Source organism: Triturus cristatus, chromosome 4_2, assembly GCF_964204655.1.
Source record: "Triturus cristatus chromosome 4_2, aTriCri1.1, whole genome shotgun sequence".
Classification (NCBI taxonomy): Eukaryota; Metazoa; Chordata; class Amphibia; order Caudata; family Salamandridae; genus Triturus; species Triturus cristatus.
Window position 1 is genome coordinate 492,874,068 of NC_140586.1, and position 27,864 is coordinate 492,901,931.

At 48.8% G+C, this 27,864-nt stretch overlaps 1 protein-coding gene across 16 annotated transcripts in view; it reads left to right on the forward strand.

The window, feature by feature from the left end:
* Positions 1-27,864, forward strand: part of ODF2L (outer dense fiber of sperm tails 2 like) — a 367,183-nt gene that overhangs the window by 165,586 nt on the left and 173,733 nt on the right. For all 16 annotated transcript variants that reach the window (XM_085602065.1, XM_085602056.1, XM_085602064.1 and 13 more), the window contains exon 11: positions 22,542-22,646. In XM_085602065.1, coding sequence (XP_085458191.1) covers positions 22,542-22,646 — 105 coding nt within the window. The remainder of the gene's footprint in view (positions 1-22,541; positions 22,647-27,864) is intronic.

Genomic DNA, 27,864 nt, shown 5'->3' on the forward strand with positions numbered 1-27,864 from the left:
TTATGCCCTTCTTGCCGATGGCTCCATCATGGCAGTTCCCGGCGCCGTCTGGAGAGCCTTCCTCCCGGCCTCGACTGGATCGCTTGCCTTCATCGGAGCCTCCCTCGACGCCGGCGCCGACTCCAGCTGCACCGCGTCTGACGCCGCCGACTCCTCCGGCACCGCCGACTCCGTGTATGGCGCCGCCGACGCCGTGTCCTCTGATCCTCTCTCGAAGAGAGGCTCAGAGGATTATAGAGGAAGAGCAATATCGGGTGGAGGAAGGTGAAGTGGGTGACTCCACTGACGAACTTGAGTGCATTCAGGAGGCAAGTGGATTGGACACTACTCCTGAATGGGAGCATTCGTCTTCCAGGTCTTCTCCTCCTCAAGAGCTGGCTCCTTACCATTTGGTCATCAGGAAGGCTGCGGAGTTGTTGGACTTACAGTTGCCTTCTGCGGAATACAAGCCAAACCTTTTGACTGAAGTCCTTCATTTGCCTTCTTCCATTGTTGAGCCTTTGTTGCCCTTTAATGAGGCTATCTTAGAGCCTGTTATAGACGTTTGGCGCAAGCCGCTTTCTTCACCTGTGGTTTCCAGAACTGTGGCGAGGAGATACAGAGTGGCTCCGGGGGTACCAAGCTTCCTTTCCTCGCACCCTTCGCCAGAGAGTCTTGTAGTGCAGGCATCCTGTTCGAAACAATCTTCAGGTGCTTTTCCACAGGCTCCAGCTGACAGGGACTCAAAGAAGATCGAGCAGTCAGCTAAAAAGGTCTTCTCTTCTGGAAGTATGGCGCTTAAATCAACGAATGCCACTTGCTTATTGGGCCGCTACGTTCATGCTTTGATGGACTCTGTGAAGCAGTTGGCTCCTAAACTGCCTGATGAGGAGAAGGGCTCTTTTATGGAGGTTGTTGCAGACACTCAAGCTGCCGCTAGGCAAGTTATTCAGTTGAGCCTAGATACGGCTGATTCCGTGGCCAGAATTATGGGATCTTCTACAGCTACTAAAAGGAAGGCTTGGCTTCGTTCTTCCGGCCTCTCTGCTGATGTTCAGGCCACTTTGGTCGACTTACCCTTTGATGGGGAAAAGCTTTTTGGGGAAAAAGCGGATTCTGCCCTGCAAAGATTTAAGGATAGCAGAGCTACTGCAAAATCTTTAGGTTTGCAGACGCAGTCAAAGGGATTTGGCTTCAGGAAGTATAGAGGATTTGGGAGGTCATCCTTTCGTTCCTTCCGTCAGCGTCAGCAACAGCAGCAAAATCCTCTCTTCAGATCCTATAGAGGCAGACAAAGGAGTGTGCGTGGTTCTGGTCGCAATCCCTCCTCCTCTTCAGCCTCCTCTGCTCCAAATAAGGCTACAGGGAAGCAGCCCTAGATCCCCCATCCTGGATCATATGAGGCCTGTTGGGGGTCGGGTGTCCCACTTTCTGGGAGGGTGGAAATCCGTCACGAACGACCTTTGGGTTTTAAACCTTGTGGAGAATGGGTATGCCCTTCCCTTTCAGGAATTTCCTCCCCCATTCCCTCCTTGCCAAGGTTTTTGCTCAGAGGACCATCTGCTTCTTCTGCAGAACGAGGTTCTTGCATTGCTTCAAAAAGGTGCGATAGAGGTGGTTCCAGAGCAGGAAAGGGGTCAGGGATGCTACTCCCGGTATATCCCGATTCCCAAAAAGGACAGCAGATTGCGTCCGATCCTGGACCTCCGTCTTGAATTCTTACCTGAAACAGGAGAAATTTAAGATGCTAACCCTTGCACAGGTTCTTCAAGCGTTGCAGCAAGAAGACTGGATGGTGTCGATCGACTTGCAGGATGCGTATTTCCACATCCCAATCCTGAAGTCGCACAAGAAGTATCTCCGTTTTACGGTTGGGTCGCAACACTACCAGTTTGCGGTTCTCCTGTTTGGTCTTACTACTGCACCTCGAGTCTTCACCAAGGTGATGGCGGTGGTGGCTGTCCATCTCAGGAGGTCGGGGATGCTGGTTTTCCCCTACTTGGACGACTGGCTTTTGAAAGCAGAGTCCCCAGGGATGGTGCAACATCATCTGCAGGTAACATCTCAGCTGTTATTCAACTTGGGTTTTTCGATCAATGTGCCCAAATCTCACCTGGTGCCCTCTCAGCGCAACCTGTTTATAGGGGAGGTACTGGACACTACTGTGTGTCAAGCATTTCCTCCTCCACAAAGAATTCTCGACATTCAGGAGATGATCCCTTTATTCCACAATGGAGCGGTTGTTCCAGTTCTGAAGGTCCTTTGCCTGCTCGTTCTGTTCGCCTCCTGCATTCTGTTGGTCGACCATGCACGCTGGCACATGAGGGCACTCCAGTGGTGTCTCCGCAGGCAGTGGTATCAGCACAACGGAGATCTCAGGGAGTCAGTCAGGATCTCCAGAGAAGCTGCAGCGGATCTGTCTTGGTGGAGCGTGGAGGGCAACCTGTCTCAAGGAAAGCCCTTTTATCTTCCTCCAACGGTGGCCACAGTGATAACGGATGCCTCCACCCTGGGGTGGGGTGCTCATCTGGGGGATCTGGAGATCAAGGGTCTTTGGTCTCCAAAGGAAAGATTGTCTCATTTCAATCTTCTAGAATTGCGGGCGATTCGTTTAGCGCTCAAGGCCTTCCTCCCTTCCCGGTCAGTCGGTACAAGTCCTGACGGACAACACTACCGCGATGTGGTATGTCAACAAGCAGGGGGGAGTAGGATCGTACCGTCTCTGCAGAGAGGCGTTGCGACTGTGGTCCTGGGCTCAGGACCATCGGATTTGCTTGATGGTGAATCATCTGGCCTGGGTGCTGAACGGACGTGCGGACAGTCTCAGTCTACAGTTTTCCGCCGACCACGAGTGGAGGCTTCAACCAGAGGTAGTTCAGCACATCTTCCGGATGTGGGGGACACCTCGGGTGGACCTGTTTGCCACTGAAGAGAACGCGCATTGCCCGTCACTCTGCAGTCTCCAGTTTCCGATGCAGGGGGCGTTGGGGGACGCGTTTCAGTTGAGTTGGGGCTCACCACTCCTTTACGCTTTTCCTCCCATACCCTTGATTCCTCGGGTCCTGAGGAAGATTCGCCAAAACCGGGCCCAAGTTATATTGATCGCCCCGGATTGGCCAAGAAGGGTGTGGTACACAGATCTACTTCACCTTTCGTCGCACCCTCAAGGCAGACCACCTCTCGCAGTCGGAGGGGCAGGTTCTACACCCCCAACTCCAGAGCCTGCACCTTCATGCCTGGAGATTGAACGGGCAACCTGAGTTCCTTCTCTCTCCCGCCTGATGTGGTGGATGTTATTTTATCGGCCAAGCGACACTCCACCAAGTCTATCTACTCCTACAGGTGGTCTAAGTTTGTAAAATGGTGTGGAGAGAGATCCATTGACCCTTTAAAAGCCCATCTTTCTAATGTGCTTCAGTTTGTTCTTTTCTTGGCACAGCAGGGTTGTGCTGTGGCCACGGTTAAGGGCTATTTATCAGCCTTATCAGCTTTTCTGTGTCTTCCAGATCAGCCGTCGTTATTTAAATCTCCTATTGTTTTAAGATTTATCAAAGATCTTACTAACAGGTTTCCACCTACTCCCTTTGTAATGCCGCAGTGAGACCTTAATCTGGTCTTAACTTTTTTGATGGGGTCCCCTTTTGAGCCCCTTCATAGCTGTCCTTTGAGATTGTTGTCCTTTAAAACGGTCTTTCTTGTAGCCATAACCTCGGCAAGGAGGGTGAGTGAGCTTCAAGTTCCTAGTTCGAAACCCCCGTTTTTGTCCTTGCATGCTGAAAGGTTGGTCCTCAGGACCAGGGCTGCTTTCCTTCCTAAGGTAGTTACTCCTTTTCATCTGAGGAAGTCCATTACTCTCCCTGTGTTTTATCCTCCCCCTCACCCTTCCAAGGAGGAGGAGAGACTTCACCGATTGGACCCTAAAAGAGCAGTGAGCTTTTATTTGGACAGAACAAAGGATTTTCGTTTGAATGATCAGCTCTTCGTGGGCTATATTGGACACTCTAAAGGCAAAGCTGTGCACAAGCGCACTCTGTCCAGATGGATCATCCTAACCATTAAGATCTGCTACGCCCTTGCTGGTAAGGTTCTTCCTCAGGGTATTAGAGCTCATTCAACTAGAGCTAAGTCTTCTACCTCTGCTTTGGCCAGGGGTGTTCCAGTTGCAGAAATTTGTAAGACCACGACTTGGGCCTCTCTCCATACTTTCGCAAAGCATTATTGCTTAGATTCTGAGATGAGGAGGGAGGGCCATTTTGCGCGCTCTGTCTTGCAGGATTTTTTGGTATAGAAAGGTGGACACCCTCCTCCGGGAGTGGGACTGCTGTCGGAATCTATTCACAAAGTGAGGAATCCACTGGCAGATGTATGCATCAGAAGAACAAGTTACTTACCTTCGGTAACGCTTTTTGTGGTGGATACAGTATCTGCCTGTGGATTCCTCACTGGCCCACCCGCCTCCCCGTTGTCCACCTTTGTATACCTTAAAGGATGCCTTGTTTGACATGTTGTTTTACATTGTATCTTCTTTCTATCTGGTACACTTTTAGGAAATGCTTTTTTTTTTTAGCTTTCCTTTTGTATATGTACTATGTATATTTGTTCGGATGTTGTATACTGTGTATACTTTGAATCTGTTGTCGGTCCACCTGTTCGCCTCGGAGGCACGGAAAAAATGGGTGAAACTGACGTCATCACGCCGACGTGGCTCTCTTATGGCTCCGGTGACGTCATACGGAGTCGCGAACGGAGCCGAGGTATTATGACGTCCACGTCGGCGTGGAGAGCTGGGGAAAAAATATCGTGGGATGCTGGCTCAGGGGATATTCACAAGTTGAGGAATCCACAGGCAGATACTGTATCCACCAGAAAAAGCGTTGTTCATCAGTTTCAACTGCTTTATTGTTGAACATGGCCAAATCATGTTTCGATGACCAGCTACATTTGTCTCATGGTGCAACTGCACCTCTGTGTCTCTACTAATACTATCGTCATGAGATTGGGCAGAGACATGGGGCTACAAAGTATCTCAATAGCATAGCTACTGGTAATTGGAACAGGTTCCTCAGGTAGTTTGTTCTGTCTGTCAACTTGTTCAGGTCTGCTCGTATTATCGACATCTTACACGAGAACGAGGCTATCTCCTGTTAAAGAGTATTTAATTGGTGTTAGTTGATCATCTGCCAGGTGCCTCCTGGCCAAAAGCTCTTCATGCTGCAGGGACGTCTGTTGAGGGTCCTAGAACAAATCCTTAGTGTACTGAACAATTTTGAAGATTTACAATATTAAGAACAATTGATGGAGGAAGGCAGAACAATGTCAATAGGTCACCCCCAATACAGAGATCTGGGCCTAAATCCATTGTTTTTGTGGTCACCACATCACCCCAGTTGGACATAGCTATATGCAAATCAGTCTTGACCCTGATCCCCATGGGAACAGTCCAGCCCGAACTGCCAACCCCGGTTCTCCCTGCACCAGAAACAAGCATCCTAGGAACGGTTTCAGGGTATAACTCCTCTTCAGCCAGGATAGCTTGAATCCAATGGCATGGCGAGCACGCGACCCACATATGAGGCAGGGTCAAGACTGATTTGCATATGGCTGGGTCCAAACTAGGGTGGCATGATGAGCAAAAAGAACTATGGATTTATCCCAGATCTGTGACTGGAGGTGAATGTTTGACAATGTTTAGCACTCCGTCCATCATCTTTTGGTGTTGATTTACATTATTAGTCTTTGACAATGATCTCTTGTCTAGACTGTGCACCAGAGTCTTCATTACCTACCATCCTCAACTTCGATATTGTCCCATGCCTAGAGCAAATGAGTCAATGGTGTCCCCAAGGGTTATATATTTGCCACCAAAATAAAGGTCTCCTAAAACCTCACAACCTCAGTTTTTCCATTGTTTCATTGACGTATTGTTCTCTATGTCTTTGAAGGGTTTGAATCCCATATTGGCATATATCGTGAGAATGGGGCTCTACAAAGGACCATTGTGACAACTCATTCCAATATATGGCCAATTAACCTAACCAGTGCGGGTAGTTGTCAGGCATACAGGCTTCCAGCATAAGGAGTTCTCGTAGGGCATCGCGTCTGCTCAGGCTTCCCATCCACCTTTTCTCCCAATTATTCATCAAACCAATGGACCACAAGTGGTAAGTTCGCAGCCATATAGTAAAATTCTAAGTTAGGGAGTTCAACGCCCCCTCTTTTCCATTTTTGTTGCAACATCCGCAAGCTGATTCTTTTCTGCTTTGTGGATCATAAAATGTCTACCTACCATGAGACTGTCTATCTCACAAAAGTATCGTCGGGGATTTCATACAATGAACTCTGCATAACATATAGGCAGTGGGGTAGAATCACCATTTTAACCAGGTCTAACCTCCCTATTATGGTTAGTGGAAGATCTTTCCAGCGTTTGACCGAAGCACGTAACCCCTTTGGGACCCTTTCTATATTTAAGTCTCGGAATCGCTGCCTTTCCACAGCTAATCTGATACCCAGGTTGTCTAAATTCGCCAGTGTCCTGAGCAGCATAATTTGTGACTTTTGGGCGTTCACCGATAGACCAGAGGCAGCCACAAATTCCAATACTGTGGTCTGTCCGGTTCTCAGAAGTACGCATCATCGTTGTAGAGTGAGGCAACGTGGATGGATCCCCCAACCATGATTCCCCATTGCTTTAGCCTGTTTTGGAGCAACACTGCAATCGGTTCTATCACCATTGCAAACCGCAATGGGGATAGAGGGCATCCCTGCCTTGTACCTCAGCATAATGAGAAAGGTTTCGTCACATGGCCACCTGTGCAAACCTGGACGGTCGGTGCAGTGTATAAAATATGTACCCATCTGATATATTTGGGCCTGAACCCCAGCTTTCTCATGACTTGCCATGTATTCCCACCCTACCGAATCGAAGGCTTGTTCGATGTCAAGGAAAGCAAGTGCATATGGGCCAGTATTAATTTCCGGGGCCTAGTGGACATGGAAAAGTCTACGAAGATTTAACATTGTGCTCCTTTTAAGAAAACACCCGCATTGGTCTTCATGTATAAGTGTGGGTAGGTAGGGAAGTAGTCGAGAAGCCAACAATCCACTCATTTTTTTGGTGTCGACATTGAGCATCGAGCGAGGTCTAGAGGACTTCTTGTCATCTACAGGCTTACCTGGTTTGGGTATCAACACCACGGTTGCCTCACCGCATTGTCTTTTGGAGGAGCCCCACCCTGTAGGCCTCATTATATACATCCAACAGTTTATCTGTTAGTATGCTTGCAGATTTATGATAGAATTCGGCAGGTAAGCCATCATCTTCCGGGATCTTGGCTGTTTTTTGGTGTTTCAATGAGGTGAGAATCTCATTCTCCGTCAGATCTGCTTCAAGTATGGTCCTATCCGCCGCAGTCAGACAAGGTAATTCAAATTCAGCTAAAAAGTCTTGCACTACGGATTCTGATGCTATTGATTCTAATGCATATACGTCGGTAAGATATACTCTTATCAATTTGTTTATGGCTGCCTGTGATGTACACAGTCTGCCCCCTGAGTCTTGCAACACCAGGATTACATCCTGTGACTGTTGCTGTCTCACCAGTCTGGCCAACATTGCCCCTGTCTTTTCCCCCTCCACATGTTGTAGTTGTCTGTGAGCTGTATAAGTATGTTTATTGAGCCTGTGCCTATCGTCAAGCACTGTGCTGCGCAAACATTGGCATTCCTCTAACCTAGTGGGTTGCATTGGGAGCATCTTTTCGATCTCTAGCAGTATTGATTCATTGTGTTCCAGATCCAGCTGTAGCTTCTTCCGGACCCCATAGGATGTATTTATACACACTCCTCTAAGAACCACCTTCAGTGCCTCTCAGTCCTAAGCTCTAGTCATGGAGGTTCCTTTGTTTTCATGAAAATAGTGACCAAGTGCTGTTTGAACCGTTGCCAAAAATGGTGGATCTGTCATTGCCTCTGCTCGTAGCTGCCATTGTGGCACCGCCGGGCACGGTTGGTCCCGCGCCAATGACAGTAAAAGACGGGAGTGGTCGGAAAGATATCTAGCTAGATAGGTCACTTCGCAAGCTAAGCTAGCAATGTCGTAGTCTAATCTACTGTAAGTGCTCGCTGCCTGTGTGTGACAAGAGAATACCCTGTTATTCGGGTGCCAAACGTCTTTAAGGCCAAGTTCTTGCAGTAATGTCTGTAAACATGCGGTTTTCGGGTGAGTCCCAGCTTGTTCACGGTTTAGAACCGGGTCTAATATGCAGTTTGTCTCCTGCGAGCATTATGTAATCGGTGAGGAATAGGGTCGCTGCCGCAACTATTTCAGTAAAGAAGTGCTTGTGATCTGCTTTCAGGGCAAAGACTGAAATTAAACCGAGGTCACGCCCGTCTAACATTCCTGATAGGATCACATAACGACCATCGGGATCAATCACATGGTTAGTTTGTCGGAATGGTAGTCCCGGAGCTACCCATATTAATGTGCCCTTCGCAAACCTAGAGACCGACATTGCGTATAGTTGACCCCTCAATCTTTTTTACAACGCTGGGAGACAATCCCCCCAGACGTGTATCTCCTAGAGAAAGGCTACCGCTATATGATATCTTTTAAGGTAAGACCTGGCATCATTGGCGTGAGTCTCCCTTCCATTTTGTTAGATTGCCTCCTCTGTTTTTGCTGGTTAGATGCTTTGGGCACTGTGCCACTGCCATTCAGTGCCACTGTGCAAGTGCTCCCTATGTTAAATTGATGTATTGATTAGTGACTCCATGTGTGCCCAGGGCTTGTAAATCAAATGCTGCTGGTGGGCTTGCAGCACTGGTTGTACCACCCACAGAAGCAGCTTGTAAAGTGTGTCTTAGGTCTGCCATTGCAGAACCTATGTGCAGTCTGGTACTGCCATGCTGACTGACCAAGTGCACCCACTTGCCAGTTCCTAAACCTTCCCTTTTCTTCAGAAGCAGACACCCCTATGGTAGGCCCAAGGGCAGGGTGCATTGTAAGTACAAGGTAGGACATGCCCTGGTGTGTGTAGCATGTCCTAATAGTGAATTACAGCCATTTTCGTTTTCCACTATTGCAAGGCTGCCTGTTCTCCATAGGCCAGAATGGGCAGTAGATTATTACATTTTATAATTTTAACTGACTCGGGGAACATGATAGAAATTCGAATTTAGTATGCCTGAACTCAGAATGATAAAATACACCTTTTAGTAAAGTTGGTTTTAACATTCTGTGTTTGAAAATACCACTTTTAGAAAGTAGGTATTTTCTTGTCTAACTATCCAAAGCCTGCCTCTGCTAGGTTGTGTATTCCTTGTCTGGAGTTTGAATGACAGGGCTGGGGAATTCCAGGAGACAGAATGAGTCAGCCCAGTGGTGAAAAGGGAGATCTGCATCTAGATGGGAGGGAGGAGTTGCACCTGGGACCTGAATAGGGCTGGGCCTTCCCTCCACAATGCTGGCTCCACCTCCTGTGGGGCGTCTGATGTTTCTGCCCTGCACTGTGAAAGGAAAGAAGTCCTGTAAACAAAGTGCTCAAGAACTGGTTTGGACTAGGCAGAGGCCTCTCTGCCTTCAGAGAACAAAGGATTTTGGGGTATAAATAGTGGGACCCAAACCCAAGAACTTTAGATCACTCCTGGGAACAAGACAAACCTTTTGCCAAGGAGAAAAACCAAGGAAGCTGCAGGAGTTTGGACTGCCCCTCTGCCAGTGTGCTGTTTGCTGGATTGGCCTGCAGTGGTGTCTTCATTGCCAAGGAAAGGAGAAGGACTTTCATCATTTACAGAATATTTCTCCAAGGGCTTGAACTTGTGCTTGCCTCCTGCTGAAGTCTCAGGGACAAAAGACCTCACCACCAGCTCCCCTCTGAATTTTCTTGCTGGGAATTCTATCTGCAGAAGCCTGCGTGTCGCTGGGAGCTGGAAGCGCGACGCAACAAGAAGCATGTAGCCACTGCAGCTGTAGTCGTTGCATCGCCGGAGAAGCGTGCCACCGCCGCATCTCCCAGGAAGCGTGTCTTCGTCGAAGCTGTCTGCTGTCGCATCACCGGAGAAGCGTGACGCCATCAAGAGGGTCGCCATCGCATCACCGGAGAAGCGTGTCGCAGAGCCTGTCGCAGCTCCAAAGTACAGAGTCTTCGCAAGGCTGCCAGGGTGTGAATGCATCGCCGTCGCATCAAGGGCGCCATCTTCTCGCATCGCACCAGGATTGTTGCATCGCATCGAGGCGCCATCTTGCGCATCACAACCGGGCCCCAGGCCGAGAACCTACGCATCACCCCGGCACCGGTAAGGATCACAACGCATCCCCTACTCTGCGCAAGCATTGAGGCACGACGCATCAACTCACACGGAACCGACGCATCTCCCTCTGCGAGTCTTTTGTTTATTTTGCGTTACGCATCCAGGTACTTTTATGAGAACTGTCGCATTTATCATCAACTTGAACTAAGTAACTTTTTAAGTACAGTATTGTGGATTTTTGTCGTTTGTGGTCTTGTTAAGTCTATATAAAGAATACTCATTTTTATAAAACCTGTGTGGTGTCCATCTGTAGTGTTTTCACTGTATTACTGTATGTGTTCACAAATGCTTAACACACTGCCTCTGAGATAAGCCTGTCTGCTTGTGCTAAGCTACCAAGGGGGTGAGCAGGGGTTATCCAGTAATGTAATCCCCTTTCCCTGACTTAGATGCAAGGCTCCCTATTTGGTCCCTATTTGGTCAAAGGTGTATACCATTGCCAACTAGAGACCCCCAGTTCTAACACATGTACTCTTGTGGGTTGTGCTAGTCCTCTAACATACCATTTTATGAGTTTGAATGTCTTATCCATGCCGTTGACTGTACCTATCAAGGCTGGTCTATTTCTGGACAAAGTTCAACATGTTGCCTCGTCCCAACCAAAGTTTTCTCCTGTCACCTGTTTGTCCCACCCCACCATTGTGTTGTAACAAACTGGAAACCGCCTTTGCCCAAAACTCCCCACACCCTCTGGGCAGTATCACCTACCTGTCCCGCCTTGCAACAAGCGAGACAGAGCCACTGGTCCCGCCCCATACCCAATTGTATTCTTATAACTATATTGAAAACCAGAACGTGTAATAATTATTATGCCGCGTTACGGGTTAGTGCACCACGACTGGTGCCGGAGAACTGATGGCAGTAATGTGGCAAAGTTTTCAATACGTTGCGGACTGGACACAACCAATTTGCTGGGCATCATTGTCCTCTTCTACCTCTGAAATGGAGAGTAGGGATTCCAGATGTTCAAGAGCATCTGCTTTAGAGGCAGTTTTGGACATTTTCTTTTTGGCTGGGCTGTAGTCTTTGCCGAGAAGATTGCTGTCTGTGCTGAAGGCAGTTGCGAAGAGAGAGAGGCTCCTGAGGGCAATTGCGAAGAGGGCAAGGCAGGTTGATAAAGGTTTGAAATTGAACAGCTATAGAGCCCGGGGAGGGTGTTATGGTCTTATAGACATAATTTTGTTAGGCGTGATTTAGGGCAGGTTTGTCCAACTCGGTACAAATTCGACAACACTCTCTGGTGTCAAATCTATAGGCATTTTAGAAGAATTGGACTGAAAGATTGTAAATGCACAGTATCAAGTAATGTCCTCCACAAAAAGCTCACCCAAATGTTCTGTGGGTAATGCCCTTGACTGCCACAGGTAATCTCTTAAAATCAAGAGGGGTTGGGGGGTTTACCCTAGTGAGGCACAAATCAAACAATCTATATTTAAATATATATTTTCCTTTACTACACAGATCAGTTATGCTGGTGCATGCTATAGAGTGAAGGGAAATAAGTAACCCTGAGGCACGAACCTGTTAATTATTTCTACTGGCATAGATTACAATGCGCCTATTTATCTTTGTGTACATGTGCCGGGGTGAAATCTGTGAGGATATACAACCCCTTTTTTTTTTTCTGTGGCGTTTGGGGGAGGGTTGAGGAATTTGTGGTAAACAATCCAGGACGCTAATCTCTGTTGAGGAGGTGTGTCTCTTGTACGGAAATAATTTCACTCTTTAGCCTACCCAGCACTTGTGATACTTTTAGACAGGGAGGGTATTAAATCCCCAAAAATTCAAGAAGATTATTGTAAAATGTTTCTCCATATATTTTAGTTGGTTAATTGTATGTGCAGATGTGTAGCTCACGTGTCTTAGGTGTTCTGCTAGTAATGCATGTAGAAGTGAGCCTTCATAAAATGTGTGTTAACTTGTTGTCAATCGGCGTGATCCTCCCCTCCCCCACCCCTTTCAGATAGATTAATGCCAAACCAACCAACGCCACTGCGGTGGGGAAATTTGAACAACCTGGATGTGGTGTTGGTGGCAAGTGCCTCACGTGGCTTCCTTTTTAGGTCTTGCGCCTAGCGTTGCAGTACGTAGCATTGCTCGCGCAGCGAGAGACCTCTTGTAGGGGGTTTCAAAATGTACCTAGAAATCGCACACTCTCGTGCTTTTTCTTTTTATCCCCGCGATTGGCTTGTGCGTATGTGTTTTTCAGAAAGAGATCACGCAATAGGCCAAAGGCGGGCGCATTGTTCTGCCCATGGCCTATTGGTGTCTATTACGCGCATTGCTGACATGTGTTTTCAATTATCGTGCACAGACACAGGCGCGATAATTGAAACCACATGGCTTTTGTGGCACGCGCGCACCACTCGTTCTCTCTGAGGTAGAATAGGGATCTATGAGGTAAGACTGCTCTCTCTGAGGCTTGGTATGCCGCTCTCTACCTCTTTCGTATGTAAACAATTAACATATGTAATAGCTTTCTGTGAGGTTTCGACCAAATAAATATGATAGGGTTCTGCGAGGTACCATATCTCTTTATGGTGGTGCATCGCTCCCCCCCTCCTCGTCTGAGGTATGATAGCTCTCTGTGAGATTACATTTCTCTCTGCAGTGTGACGGGGTTACGTGAAGTAGGATCGCTCTCTGTGAAGTCGGATCCCTCCACCTCCCTCCCTCTGAGGTACGAAAGGACTCTGCTGGGCGCCCTTGTTCCTTTTGATGTCAGAACAAGGCCAGTCCGGGGGAGTGACAAGCCACCCCCTTGGCAGTTGCTTGGAAGCTGCAGGAATCCCTCCCACCCCGTCATATGGTCCCTGTGGTAACCCTGGGAGGAGGCTGTGCTCCGCTCAGCACTAGAAGATCGGCGAGCTGGGCGACCGCTGACCGGGTAAGGGGGCCCTCGGTCGGCTCTAGCACCACGCCGCCCCAAACCGACCAGAGGCCACCTGGTGCCATGCATTACAGGTGAGAAGGGGGCTGTGTGTGTGTCCAAGTGCTTTATACCTCGCCTACTGTAAGCAGGGTGTACTCGCTTTTGGATATCAGATACGCTACACTGGGTTTTGGACAGAGGATAAACCCCACTGCGAGCGTATTACTTATGGAGACAGCTAGGTGGGTTATACACCGGCTGCATGACACCACTGGCTGGAATGCTCCGTCTAGGTTATGCGCTAGGCGGACTCAGCATTTCATCTTTCCGTGATGGCTACTCTTGTTTGGACTATTATCTAACAAATAAGCTGCTCTACATGAAAATGTTTGCTAATTTAAAAGCACCTTATTTAAGAGCCGACGGTACTCACTTAACCGTACGGTGGTGATAGGTGTCCTGGTGCACACGGGCTCGGGTGCACAAGGACTGGACGTTACGTGAATTGTCCAACCGTCAGGGTCCCACAGCAGTGTAACAGATACTGAGCTGCTGTTTTTCCAGACCGGGTGGTTCGACACCCAGTAAACATCGCTTCTACGCACATGCATCTCGTCTCTTATTTCTAAACTCAGATGTTGGACCCGGCCTCGTGGCGTGGTCTTAACCCTCTTGGATTGTGCTCGTCCCCCGCACCGGCCTACACGGGCCGCCCTCTCAGGCCGCCAGGGGCCCCTCCTCCCTTCGAGGCCCCCTTTGGATTGTACCCGTTTTCCTACACCCGCCTCAGCGGCCCCCTTTTCCAGGCCGCACAGGGACCCCTCATCCCTTCGGGGTCCCCCCCATGCTTGCTCCACGCACCAGCCCACGCAGCCCGGCTCCCTCCGGCCTCGGCCCCAGCGAAGGCACCAAGATCTGGCCAGGGGGCACCGCATGGCCGCTTCCCCACTCCCGGAGGAGGAGAGTTTCGATGGGACCCCCACCGTCCCTCAACACGTAGGTGCGATCGTCCTCTGGCCTCCCCGGGCCTGGCGCCTCTCCCGCTGGGCGTCTGGCCTCTCCCAGCCCGGCCTCTCCGCCCCCCAGGCGCAAGGGTCCGGACATCAAAGGGCTCCAGACCTATATCTGGGGCAACCCCGCAATGGGACAGTAGTTGTATCCCGGAGTCAAGAGCCCTGCTGATGGAATCGCGGCTGACCCTACGGAGAAGAACTCTTGCTTGATACTATACCACGAGCCCTGCTGACTGCGTCGCGGCTCCACCTTATTGAGACCAGGAACCTCACGGAACATCGGGGCCCTGCTGACGCTGTCGCGGCCCAACCTCTCTGAAGCCTCCACCGGAGCCCTGCTGACGTCGTCGCGGCTCGAGCTGAACTGAAACACCTTAAGAGCCCTGCTGACCTAGTCGCGGCTCAAGCTCCACGAACTGATCACCAGAGCCCTGCTGACGCCGTCGCGGCTCGACCACTCCGAGACCCGGAGTCCCTCCAGCTTGAGGATCAAGAACTGGGCCAAGGTACCCTCGTACCCAGCTGCTACTAAAGACTGTCCCGCTACCCCGTCCCTAACCAAGACTTTGAGACTCTTGCGGATCCCTCGATCCCCCCTTGTATATATCGATTACCGTAACTTCCTAAATGCTGATAAAGAATTGCTCGTCTTGATAAACATCCCCGAGTCCTGTGTGGTGGTGTTACGGTGCTAGTACGGTATAGGAGAAGGACCTCTCCTAGGAGGCTTCTCAGCAGCGCTCGGCTACTTCGTACAGTGTGGGGGCCCCTCTGGGTGGTCTCTCCGACTCCCCCGAGGTCCGCCTTCCAACATTTGGTGGCCAGCGACGGGATCCGAGCCGAACGCAGATCGTACAAGCAAGTAACCCACTCGCTATCCATCCAGACGAACAGAGACCATGAGCAACCAGGAAACCACCGCAACCATGGAGTTCCAACCAGAACGAGTGGAAGAGTACACGCACAAAGAGTTAAAACAGTTCTGCAAGGACAAGGGCATTGCGACCACCGGCCTAGGTACCAAGGAAGAGATGCAGAAAGCCCTGAGAACCTGGATAGAGTCCGAGGCGGGTCCCTCCCAGAGTGAAGGTCCCCTGCCCCTGAATGCAGCCACGCCACCGGCACCGACCCCAGCGAACGGAGGGAGAAACAGCGTGGAAACCGGCCTCTCCGCGGAAGAAATACGAGAGCGGGAGAAGGTCCAGACCCATGAGCTAGAGCTCGCACAACTTCGGCTGGACGGCGAACTCCTGCTGGCCGAAAAGAAATTGGCCATGGAACAGCTACGGCTACAAGAGGAGATAGAGGAGAAGAAGCGGCATCGAGAGCTGGAAGAGAAAAGGCTGACCCTCGAACACGAGCGGGGCCTCAAAGAACTCGAGCTCAAGGCCCAGAAGGGGGAGACCGGCACCCCCAGCAATAGAGACGCTCTGCCGCCCACCGAAGCCAAGGTCCATATTCCCAAAGATGTCGTCAAGGAGTACTATAAAAACGACGACATCCAGCAGTGGTTTAAGGCGTACGTGGTGGCCATGACCTCCCATCGGGTACCCCGGAAGGATTGGGGTGCCGGCCTATGGGGTCGGTTCCTTAGCGAGGGCCGAGACACCCTACTCCAGCTCCCGGAAGAAGTGATGACCTCGTACGACCATATGAAGGAGGCCCTGCTCACCCGCTATGGACTAACCGTGGAAATGTACCGCCAGCGTTTCAGAGACTGCACGAAAATCCCCGGTACCACGTGGGTAGAGTATGTTGACTTTTTCAGCAGGGCCCTAGAAGGTTGGATCAAGGGGAGCAAGGTCACCACCTAAGGGCAGCTGGTCGACCTCATTATTTGGGAACACCTCTCCAACAACTGCTTCGTGAAGCTAAGACAACACCTCCTCGACAGCAAGCTGACCGAGCCGCGGAAGCTCGCCGCCGAGGCCGATCGATGGGTCAACACCAGAGTACCCCGGAGCTCGATGGGGGAGTACCAGCGAAACCGCACCGTACCCCCCCGCCAGCGTGGCGGGGGAGGAGGGTCGAACAGGAATTGGGACATCCCAGCCGGGCCGCCCCGGAGTCCGCCTCGGGGGCCGCCTCAGCAACACATCTCCCCGAACCTAGCCCGAAGTGGGACGACGCCAGCCAAAACCGGACCCCGGCCCACGATAACCTGCTACGGCTGCCAACAAACAGGACACTATGCCAGCGACCCTGCCTGCCCCATGAACCGACGAAGTGGGGCCAGCGGGCCCCCGCCCCGACAACTAGTGGCTGCCGCCCTGGGAGAAGGGGAGGAAGAGGAAGAACCCCTCGACGGAGGGTCCACTGAGTGGGAGCCGGCGGCCATGTCCCTGGTCTGCCTGGGCAGCCGAGAAATGGTGCCCCGAACACCCATCCCGAGCAACACCCAGAAGTACCAACAGTGGGTCACTATCAATGGACGACGGGCCGAAGCCCTCCGTGACACCGGAGCCAGTGTCACCGCTGTCCGCTGCCACCTGGTGGCCCCCGAACAGATCCTGCCGAATGTGCTATGCCCCGTCCGGACGGCCGACAACAGCGAGAGCATGTGCCAGATGGCCCAGATTCCCTTCGAATGGGGAGGGGTGACGGGCATGCTGAAGGTGACTGTCCGCGACGACGCTCCGGTGGACTGCCTCCTGGGGAACGACCTCGAGAGTTCCCCCTGGGCTCAAGTGGAGCGGCGAGAGCATCTCCGAATGCTAGGACTACCCGAATGGGCCTGCGCCACCACCCGGTCCATGGCCGCCGACACCGTCGAGCCCGAGGGGCCCGTGCCACCACCTGCCTCCAGCGAGGAAGAAGCAGACACCGATGCCAGATCCACGGTGCCCCCCCCCCGGACGAGCTCGCCTCTCTCGGCACACTCCCGGAGCCTTCCCAATGGCGCCACGACGGGGGCCCCACCAGAGAACAGTTCTTGCGGGAACAGAAGACCTGCCCCTCCCTTGAAGGAGTCCGGCAGCAAGCGGCCTCGCAGGCCAACAGTGACCAGACCGGAACCCACTGGGTCTATTGGGCCGAAGGACTACTGTACAGCGAGCAGAAGATTGCAGAACTGGGGGCCAGTCGAGTGCTGGTGGTCCCCCTCCGATTCCTGGAGTCCCTCCTTAACCTGGCACATGATGTGCCCCTCGCCGGGCACCGGGGGCAGGACAAAACATACAGCCGCCTGGTGACCCACTTCTACTGGCCCCGGATGCGGAGGGACGTGGACAACCACTGCCGGTCCTGCCAGACCTGCCAAGCCAGCGGCAAGACGGGGGGACGGGTCAAAGCCCCTCTCCAGCCCTTCCCAGCAGTCAACACCCCGTTCGAACGGATCAGAATAGACATCGTAGGGCCCCTGGACCCCCGGACCGCCCTGGGTCACCGCTTCATCCTGGTCCTCGTGGACCACGCAACCAGGTACCCTGAGGCCATCCCGCTTCGAACTGTGACAGCCCCCGTAGTGGGCCGGGCCTTAATGGGGATCTTCTCGAGAGTGGGGTTCCCCCGAGAAGTGGTGAGCGACCGAGGTACGAACTTCATCTCTAAATACATGCGGTCCCTGTGGCAGCAGTGCGGGGTCACTCACAAGTTCACCACCCCATACCCCCCTCAGGGGAACGGACTGGCCGAGCGGTTAAACAGAACCTTAAAAAGCATGATCAAGGGCCTGGAGGAACCCCTACGGCGGAGATGGGATGTCCTGCTGCCGTGCCTCCTGTTTGCCTATCGGGAGGTCCCGCAGAAGTCCCTGGGGTTCAGCCCTTTCGAATTGTTGTACGGGCATCCAGTCCGAGGACCCCTCAGCCTGGTCAAGGAGGGCTGGGAGACGAAGCCCCGAGATGCCCATCCTCTTCCCCGGACCGACGAGCTCATCGACCGCTTAGGGGCAGCCCGCTACCTGAGCACTTTTGACCTCACCGCCGGGTACTGGCAGATCCAGCTCACCCCCGGTGCCCAAGAGAGATCCGCTTTCTCCCCCCCTGATGGGCACTACCACTTTCGGGTGATGCCCTTCGGCATGAAGAACGCCCCGGCCACCTTCCAGAGACTAGTGAACAAGGTCCTGGCCGGGCTAGAGGCCTTCAGCGCTGCTTATTTAGATGACATTGCCGTATACAGCAGCCACTGGGCTGAGCACCTGGGGCACCTCAAAGCAGTCCCGGCCGCCCTCCAAGGGGCCGGGCTCACGATCAAGGCCAGCAAATGCCAGATAGGCCAATGATCGGTGACCTATCTGGGCCATCAAGTAGGGAGCGGACCGGGGGCTCCCCTCCAACCGAAAGTTGATGCCATCCAGGTGTGGGAACCCCCCACCACCCCGACAGCTGTCCGGGCCTTCCTGGGCCTCACCGGGTACTACCGGCGATTCATCAGAGACTATGGGAGAATTGTCGGCCCCCTCACAGAGCTCACGTCAAAAAAGCAGCCCAAGAAGGTACACTGGACCCCCCGCTGCCAGACGGCCTTTGAGACTCTCAAAACGGCGATGTGCACTGCCCCCGTGCTACAGGCCCCTGACTACAGCAAGGAGTTCGTGGTGCAGACGGACGCCTCCGAATATGGAATTGGGGCCGTCCTGCCCCAGGTAGATTCGGAGGGACTCGACAGACCCGTGGCCTTCATCAGCCGATGCCTGCTGCCCCGGGAGCAGCGGTGGAGCACCCTCGAGCGGGAGGCCTTCGCTGTAGTGTGGGCCCTCAAAAAGCTCCGGCCCTATCTCTTCGGCACCCACTTCCGGGTCCAGACCGACCACCGGCCCTTGCGGTGGTTAATGCAAATGAGGGGCGAGAACCCCAAGCTGCTGCGATGGTCCATCTCGCTGCAAGGGATGGACTTCTCTGTTGAACACCGGCCCGGCAATAACCACGCCAACGCCGACGGCCTGTCCCGCTTCTTCCGCCTCGACGAGGAGAACCCCCAAGGAAATGGGGGACTCTCCCTGCCTTCGGCTGGGGGGGACGCCTGTTGGACCCGGCCTCGTGGCGTGGTCTTAACCCTCTTGGATTGTGCTCGTCCCCCACACCGGCCTACACGGGCCGCCCTCTCAGGCTGCCAGGGGCCCCTCCTCCCTTCGAGGCCCCCTTTGGATTGTACCCGTTTTCCTACACCCGCCTCAGCGGCCCCCTTTTCCAGGCCGCACAGGGACCCCTCATCCCTTCGGGGTCCCCCCCATGCTTGCTCCATGCACCAGCCCACGCAGCCCGGCTCCCTCCGGCCTCGGCCCCAGCAAAGCCCCGACATCGAGGCACCAAGATCTGGCCAGGGGGCACCGCATGGCCACTTCCCCACTCCCGGAGGAGGAGAGTTTCGATGGGACCCCCACCGTCCCTCAACACCTAGGTGCGATCGTCCTCCGGCCTCCCCGGGCCTGGCGCCTCTCCCGCTGGGCATCTGGCCTCTCCCAGCCCGGCCTCTCCGCCCCCCAGGCGCAAGGGTCCGGACATCAAAGGGCTCCAGACCTATATCTGGGGCAACCCCGCAATGGGACAGTAGTTGTATCCCGGAGTCAAGAGCCCTGCTGATGGAATCGCGGCTGACCCTACGGAGAAGAACTCTTGCTTGATACTATACCACGAGCCCTGCTGACTGCGTCGCGGCTCCACCTTATTGAGACCAGGAACCTCACGGAACATCGGGGCCCTGCTGACGCTGTCGCGGCCCAACCTCGCTGAAGCCTCCACCGGAGCCCTGCTGACGTCGTCGCGGCTCGAGCTGAACTGAAACACCTTAAGAGCCCTGCTGACCTAGTCGCGGCTCAAGCTCCACGAACTGATCACCAGAGCCCTGCTGACGCCGTCGCGGCTCGACCACTCCGAGACCCGGAGTCCCTCCAGCTTGAGGATCAAGAACTGGGCCAAGGTACCCTCGTACCCAGCTGCTACTAAAGACTGTCCCGCTACCCCGCCCCTACCCAAGACTTTGAGACTCTTGCGGATCCCTCGATCCCCCCCTTGTATATATCGATAACCGTAACTTCCTAAATGCTGATAAAGAATTGCTCGTCTTGATAAACATCCTCGAGTCCTGTGTGGTGGTGTTACGGTGCTAGTACGGTATAGGAGAAGGACCTCTCCTAGGAGGCTTCTCAGCAGCGCTCGGCTACTTCGTACAGTGTGGGGGCCCCTCTGGGTGGTCTCTCCGACTCCCCCGAGGTCCGCCTTCCAACATCAGACTAACAAGTTTAAGAAACGTTTAATTCAGAAAACCTGCAGCTCGCATATCCCGTTACCCGCTCACTGGGCCTTTGTCTATGTTGAGCTCAGTCTGAATGTACATCTCTCACACAACACACGTTATTCTTTCTGATAACATGATTTTTTCAAACACAAGGTTCTTTCGTTAGTCCATCCTGCTGTAAATAAAATATGTTTTTGAGGATAAGAAAGAGTTAAGTTAGAGAGGAAAAAATAACGAATAAAACTTGACCTGAAATAAAGAGCAGAATAAACAATAGAGAAATACGCACATACACACCACGTACACACACACACACACCAACCACACAAACTCTCCGTGCATCTGCATCAACCACACGCGCACTATTCACACTTCTTCACATACACAGCTACACACTGATCTTTTTGTCTTTAGTCGTGATAGTGTTGTTTTCGCCTCGCATGCCATTACAGTTCTGGTTGGTTTGACCCGGTGTTTTTCACGTGACCCAGTGTTTTGCTGCTCTTGGTGCGTTTCTTCGAATTCTGTCCATATTCGTGTTAAAACAGGCCCGCTGCCACCAGGCACATTGTCGTGTTCAGGTGACCCCTGGAAGCACAAACAAGCCCCCTTTGTCCGCCTTAAAGCTGGGTTCGAAGCGCTGCGAGCCAGGAGACTGGTTCGTGAGACTAGCATTAGCAATGTATGCAGCAGCGCCCGCAGCCATAGGGTCCTGGTCGTGAATCCGAAAAACTATCATATAGGGTATCGCCCTTAGTTGAACTGAAAGGCGGGTGCCTTGAAGGCCTACAGCACCGAGGAAGAGCAGACGCAGCACTCAACAGATGTCTGTGCTGCCCAAGGCGGGAGCAGTTTGAAATCTGGCTCATCCTTTCATCATTCCGTGTGACCCATTTTTTTTTTGTTGCAGAGTTTTATATAGCACCAACTTGACCTGAATCCAATCAGGTATCAGAGCGCTTTACATAGCACCAGTTACGTTATATTAGGACACACATTCATTCTTTGTTAGGCAAGGGGAGATTAAGTGATTTGCCCAGAATCACATGATGTTCAGCGTCATTACTGAGACTCAAACCAAGTTCCCCAGGTCCGAGGTCGAGCGCCCTAGCCGTTAGGCCAACTCTTCTCCCCAATGAATGGACATTTCAAAACCCGTGCCCTGAGCACCTCTACTCTCACGCCAACAGTCTCAGTGTTTTCATGTCTGTTAAAGGACCCCCCCCCCCTTTTAATTTCCAGTTGTACTCAGTACCCTATAGTGCTTCAGATCAACTTCCACACTATGATGTGTGATCCTGGGCATATAACAATGGCCAGCACGTATGATAATAAAACAGTGCAAAGTTTACATAGCACTTACTGAGGTAGATTAAAGTGCTGTAATTAAAATGTGCTATTTTCAACCCAAACAACTATAAAACAAGCATTTGCAATGCAATTGCTCTCGCATTATTAAAGTTTGAGCTATTGGTGTTGCATTATTTAACAATGCCAATAGCTCCAACTTTAATAATGCGAGACCTATTGCATTGCAAATGCCTGTTACTTCCGCAATCGCCCCCCTCCCTTCTAGATCATCTCTCAATGTTTCTTGGGTAGTTCTGACAAAATACTTCCATCTTAGGCCCTTCAAAACGCCTTTGAAATGTGGGCTAAGACATTTCTTACTGCATAGTTTGGTGTAAATCAGCTCCGGTATTTTTGTTGTGCACTTGAACAGAAATTTCAAGGGGGTGGTTTGAATTCCTCCTAGTCGATATCAAGTTTGCCATCCCTGAACAATTTCCATTGAACCTAATAAACAAAAACTCTATGGTTGCACAAAACTTTCTGCCATAATGTTTGCCCGAGACACCAATGTGACAGATTTGCATGTATACGTTTTGTATTTGTTCATTATTTCTTGTACTTTTTAACACATTTCGGCATGCTTGAAATTGAGAGTAGAATAACATTGTTCTGAAATTGTGTTTTGTTAGTGGACAAAGTGCACTTAATACTGACTGGTCATCCTGACCTGCAGTTTGGCTATAAATGGCAACAGGGTTAACTTCTTCTTTGTGTTAATTATAAAAGAAGGTATTGTATGTTACTTTAAAGTTGATTTGTGATTCAGGTGACTATATTTGACATGAAATAGGTATTCTTAATGTTAGCCACTACTATTTTTTCTTTATTCTCAGTTTCGTAAAATACAGAGTGAAACAAAGAAGTTACAAAGCAGACTTGAAAAAGTGTTGCAAGAAAGCAAGCACATTTCTGAAAATAAAGATTCTGGAACTGAAAAGGTATGCTACTTGTATCTATTTGCCTGTCCTCAGGAATTTGTTTTTATGACAATTGATTCCTTAAGTTAGTGTTATAGCTTATTTAGCTTATCAGCATAGTAGTACCTGGCATGTGGAACAAGCTCCCTGCAAACTTGAGACACTGCAGTTCCTTATTGGAATTTCGCAAGGGACTTAAGACATGGCTATATCCTGCAGTTTGACCCAGGCTGACCCCATGACTCTCTTCTGTCACCTTCTCTATCGCTGATCTTTAGTCATAAGCGCCAGGATGCCCGTAGGGCGACAGCCGCGCTATATAAGTTTCACATCAATCAATCAATCAATTTACCACTTAATGCACATAAACACACTCTAAGAAATTATTTCTACGTCCTCTCCTTGCAATTCTCTTTCACTATCCCGTGCTTCCTTTTCTCTTTTGTTTATTCTCACTCCCCCTTCCATGCCTTTCCATGTTTCTCATTGCGGCACCTTCAATGATTCCAAAAAGGCACACCCCTTATTCACCCAGGTGGATGCAACTTGTATTTTCCTTGTGCATTCGCAGGTGGTTTGGCTGTTTGCTCACTATCACCTGAACTTTGTGTCGACTATTCATTTAAGATGACTTTAAATGGAAATTTGTTGAAGATGAAATGAATATACAATGAAAAGCAAATCTATTATGAAATATTGTTGTGGCTTTTAGGTTAAAGCACTTAGCATTTACAATACAGCACCAAAAAAACTGAGTTTTATTGAAACAATAAAAACCCATGAGGGATTTAATATAACAAACCAGCATTGGCACAAAGCCAATACGTCTGATCTTGGCTACATAGAGTGTGGTTATTTTTTTTTATTTTATTTCTTTTGTACGCATATACATAAAGAAAAAAAAATGCATTTTGTTACCTAAACATGACAACCATTTACTTCCAATAAAAATGTTAAATTAAAATAAAAAATCAACACATAATTTTAATATAAAAGTACGGTGCTAACCTGCAGGCAGCTGTACTAACCTTATTAATATTTAATGCACATCACAGGAAATGATTATAATAATAGCCTCAAAGAAAATGCACAATTGTTTTTGAAAAACTGTAACATGAAGACAATGTTTAAAGAGACAAAGATGAATAAGAAAAATAAAAAAGTTGAAGTTGGAAAGAAAAGAATTGGTAAAAGTAAATAATGACCCGCCAGTGCTAGGATCGAAGTGCACTTTCTTTTAGATGGATGTCTGCTGAAATCAAGCAAAGTGCCATCACTCACTCTGCAAGAGAGCAAATGGCTGAAGTGGCCTGACCAACTGTACTATGTTGAATTCTGTGGTGGGTGGAAGAAAAAATGAAAGGCAGTTAAAGAGATCACTGAATCAGAGAGGACCAAAAGCCCCACTATGTATTATATATATATATATATATATATGTATGTAGGTTTTTTTGCTGAAGTTTTTCAATTAAACTAAGCTAATGAGATCGCTGAGCTATCTCTAAACTGGACATAAGAAAGGGCTAAGGCAAAGAAGAAAGCTTCTACATCCTCGCTACCTGGGTCCTTCCTTGTCCTAATGAACTGAAACCATGAGCTTGTAACGTCTTGACAAAATTATACAACTTGATTTTTGGCATATATGCTGTGCATGTATCATGGATATAGGTAACAAGGGAACCCATCGGTAAACCTTTGCTTAAACAACAGTGCCCAAAGATAGTATATCTATATATTCTAGATAAAAAACAATGTGACGGTGCACATAAGAAAGATCCTTCTATCTGTCTAAAGGATCGAAACGTCGTTAACTAGTTCTATGAACCCAATCTGATTGGGCATAAGAATAGAATGGGAAGCATTATTACTTAATTTTTTTATATACTATTGAATAAGTTGATCATTTGCTGTATTTCTGCATTGATTGAGATATCTGTGGTCTTGTGCTTGTATCATATGCACTCTGTTTTGTACTCAGAGTACAGAAACCGCTAAACCAGGAAATACAAGCGACTTGCACGAGGTAAACTTACAAGAATGAAGCTAAATTAATTCACATCCACATCAACTCAATAGCTGCCTAGCAATAAAAAAGCATTTAAAGTAACATTTTAATGTCCCGAAAATCTTTGTCTTCATCACCAGTGATGACTAAAATGCAAGTCTTGAGATATATATTGAGTTGGAGAGCAATAGCATGCAATGATCTGGTTGTTTTATTTATATATATATAGATATATAGATATATAGATATATTTATATATTTATAATGGTTCACCATTCTGAATTGTAAATAGGAACACTGTATGCACTGTAAAAAGAATCACTTTTCACTATTTGTAATACATTTCCCATGATGCATCATAATGGCTGATGGGTAGTTGTGTATATATAAGGACATTACTTATGGAACATAGCTAACCGTGAGCAAGACCAGAGTGGTCGAAACGCGTTGGTTTGATTAAGGAAACTCGATGGTGTCTGGCTGTTTGAAAATTGGAGTAAAAAAGTTCTTGATACTTACGTCCTGGAGTGCGAGTACTTCTTCTTTTTTGGTGAAAATACAAATACAAATGCAGATCTCAATCCCTTGTCTGCATCTCTCGCACCGACCGTGAGCGTGCTGGAAAAAACGAGGGATTTTTTGGTTGAAAACAATTTGTGAGCAGCAGCGCCCTCCTTCCAGCCTGGATTGCTTGGAATGAAAGGAATCCATGTAATCAACACTATGTGTGAAAATTGTGCCGTCAACAGAGAATCTTAACCTGATATATACGAGATCCACCCGACTATCGTGAGGTGGGAAGAACTCACGCATGAAAGCTAGCTGACGACCGAAATGGAAGATATCGAAAGGAGAGGAGTCGGAGGACTACCACTCTCTTTGGAGGAACCGCGAGGTAAGAAACGCTGTGCGAGAAGCGCTGAGCTTTGTTATCGGGGAATCTTTTGATGATAACAGACTGTTGGGCGAGGTAGCACTTGAGTGAGATAGGATCATAAAAGTGACTAGTCATACTCTGTGCCGGGAATTACAAGACACAAAAAAAAACGCAGCAGTAGTGGGATACTGCGAGCGGCAGCCACTTGATTTTTGCAACACCTCGGAAATCCTTAAAGTGAAATGAATGAAAGTGAACCAAGTCACTGAAAAACTGATATCAAAAGTACATGTGAGAACGGTAAACGCCACGAGCGAAGTGAAAAACAGCAGCAATTGGCTATAAGTATAACTAGCAGTGTTTATAAACAATTGGAACAATTGGAGCGGTTACAAACATCCATGTTATTGGAAACCACATCTAAAAGGTACAGCTTGAATCAGAGCACATAGTTTCTTTTGACAACAGAGAAGCTAAAACAATCGATAGAAGTTTATGCTGTGTAGAAAAACAAAAAAACACAACATTAATAATTAAAGATTTTAAAACAAATATAAGAAATGGCAAACATTGCAGAAAGTATAAACAAGTGGCAGATCAAAGCAGCAACTCTTTTTTCATGTGACAAGACTATCCAAGGCACCAATAGATTAGGAGAAATAAATGGAAATGAGGAAAGTGGGAAAACCCTAAAAAATGCTTTTTTCCAACTGGAAAAAACTCTCAAAAAGGAAATAACAAAAGGATGGGAAATAATAACAATGGAAAAATACTTGGAAGTAGATAGAGTACCAAGGGGCTTGAGGATTTTTACTCTACCAAACCATCCCGAAACAAGACCGGAAATGCTGGAGGAATGGGGGAGAAATAATATGCTATGTTCCCGCAACATGATGGAGATAATCATTAAATATGACGAAAAGGACCTGGAGGAACTACATAAAACAATTGAAACCTTGGAAAAAGAAATACAATCTTTTAAAAAACAAGAGGAGAGCGGACGTTACAGAATGGAAATGTAAATAATATTGTAAAAATATGAAAAACAAATTGAGGAAAGGAAACAAAGAAAGTTTCGTAGAGATGAAAGAGATTACCAAATGGGAACGATATTCACCTTTGCTAAACGATTTGTACAAATAAGAAAACAATTAAAAACAAATCCCACTAAACGAAAGGATTCAGACACCACTGTAAGTGAATCAGATGTAGAAATAAGCGAAGGAGAAAACCAATCTATCCCAGAAAAAACATATTTTTTTAGACGAAATGAGACTGATGTACATAGATCAGAGGCCGGGAAAAAAACGGAGGAAGAGGAAGAAGCCAGACACAAAATCAAGGACGCGGACGTGGGAGAGGCAAACCAACGGAGATATCAAACAGAAAAACAAGGAGAAGCCTCAGGAAATACAAATCAATACCGATTGCGCAGCAAATCAAAGAAATAAATAACAAATATAATTTAGAAACAGAAAACAACCTCATTGTAAATCTGTCAAATACTGTACTCACGAAAAATCAATGTTTACTACTGAACAAAGGCTTGACCATCTGCCCAGAAACCCACCATGACATAGTGGAGACTAAAATTGAAACTCGGAAGTTAAAACTAGCGAAACATTTTGCCAAATTTCCGAAGGGTCTGATGTCAACGAAAACAAGCAATGCAACAAACCCATCACCCAGTATTGCAATAGATCAAATACCTGAAATGAAAACAGTATATGACCAAACGCATAACTTAGGGGATGAAGAACTACAAGAATCAGAGATCATAGAAAAATTAGGCTTTGAAACATCGGAAGAGAAAAAACATCTTTTAAACCAAAATCCAAATTCTGTCCTATTCTTACACAAGGCAACAAGATTGATCTCTATTATGACCTCGTAATATCAGATTTAGAAAATCTACTAAATAAACAAAGAACGAAAAGTGAAAACTTGACAAAAACCGAAAGGGAAGCATTAAAAGAACTAATGGAAAATGAAAATCTTGAAATAAAACCAGCCAATAAAGGGGGCAATATTGTGGTGATGGAAAAAAGACAATATAAAAAGGAGGCCTTAAGACAATTGAATGAGACTAAAAATTACAAAAAATTTAAAATAAATCCCATAAACCATCTGACAATTGAATTACAACTCAAATCGAAAACATGATCAGAGAATGGCCTACTATCTGCTGACGAAGTAAAATATCTTACAAAAGATAACCCCACAATCCCAACGATGTATTTTCTACCAAAAATCCACAAAACCCTAATAAATCCACCGGGAAGACCTATAATATCCAGCTGGATGGCATGGTGAGCAAAAAAACGATGGATTTTGGCCCAGATCTCTGTACTGGGGTG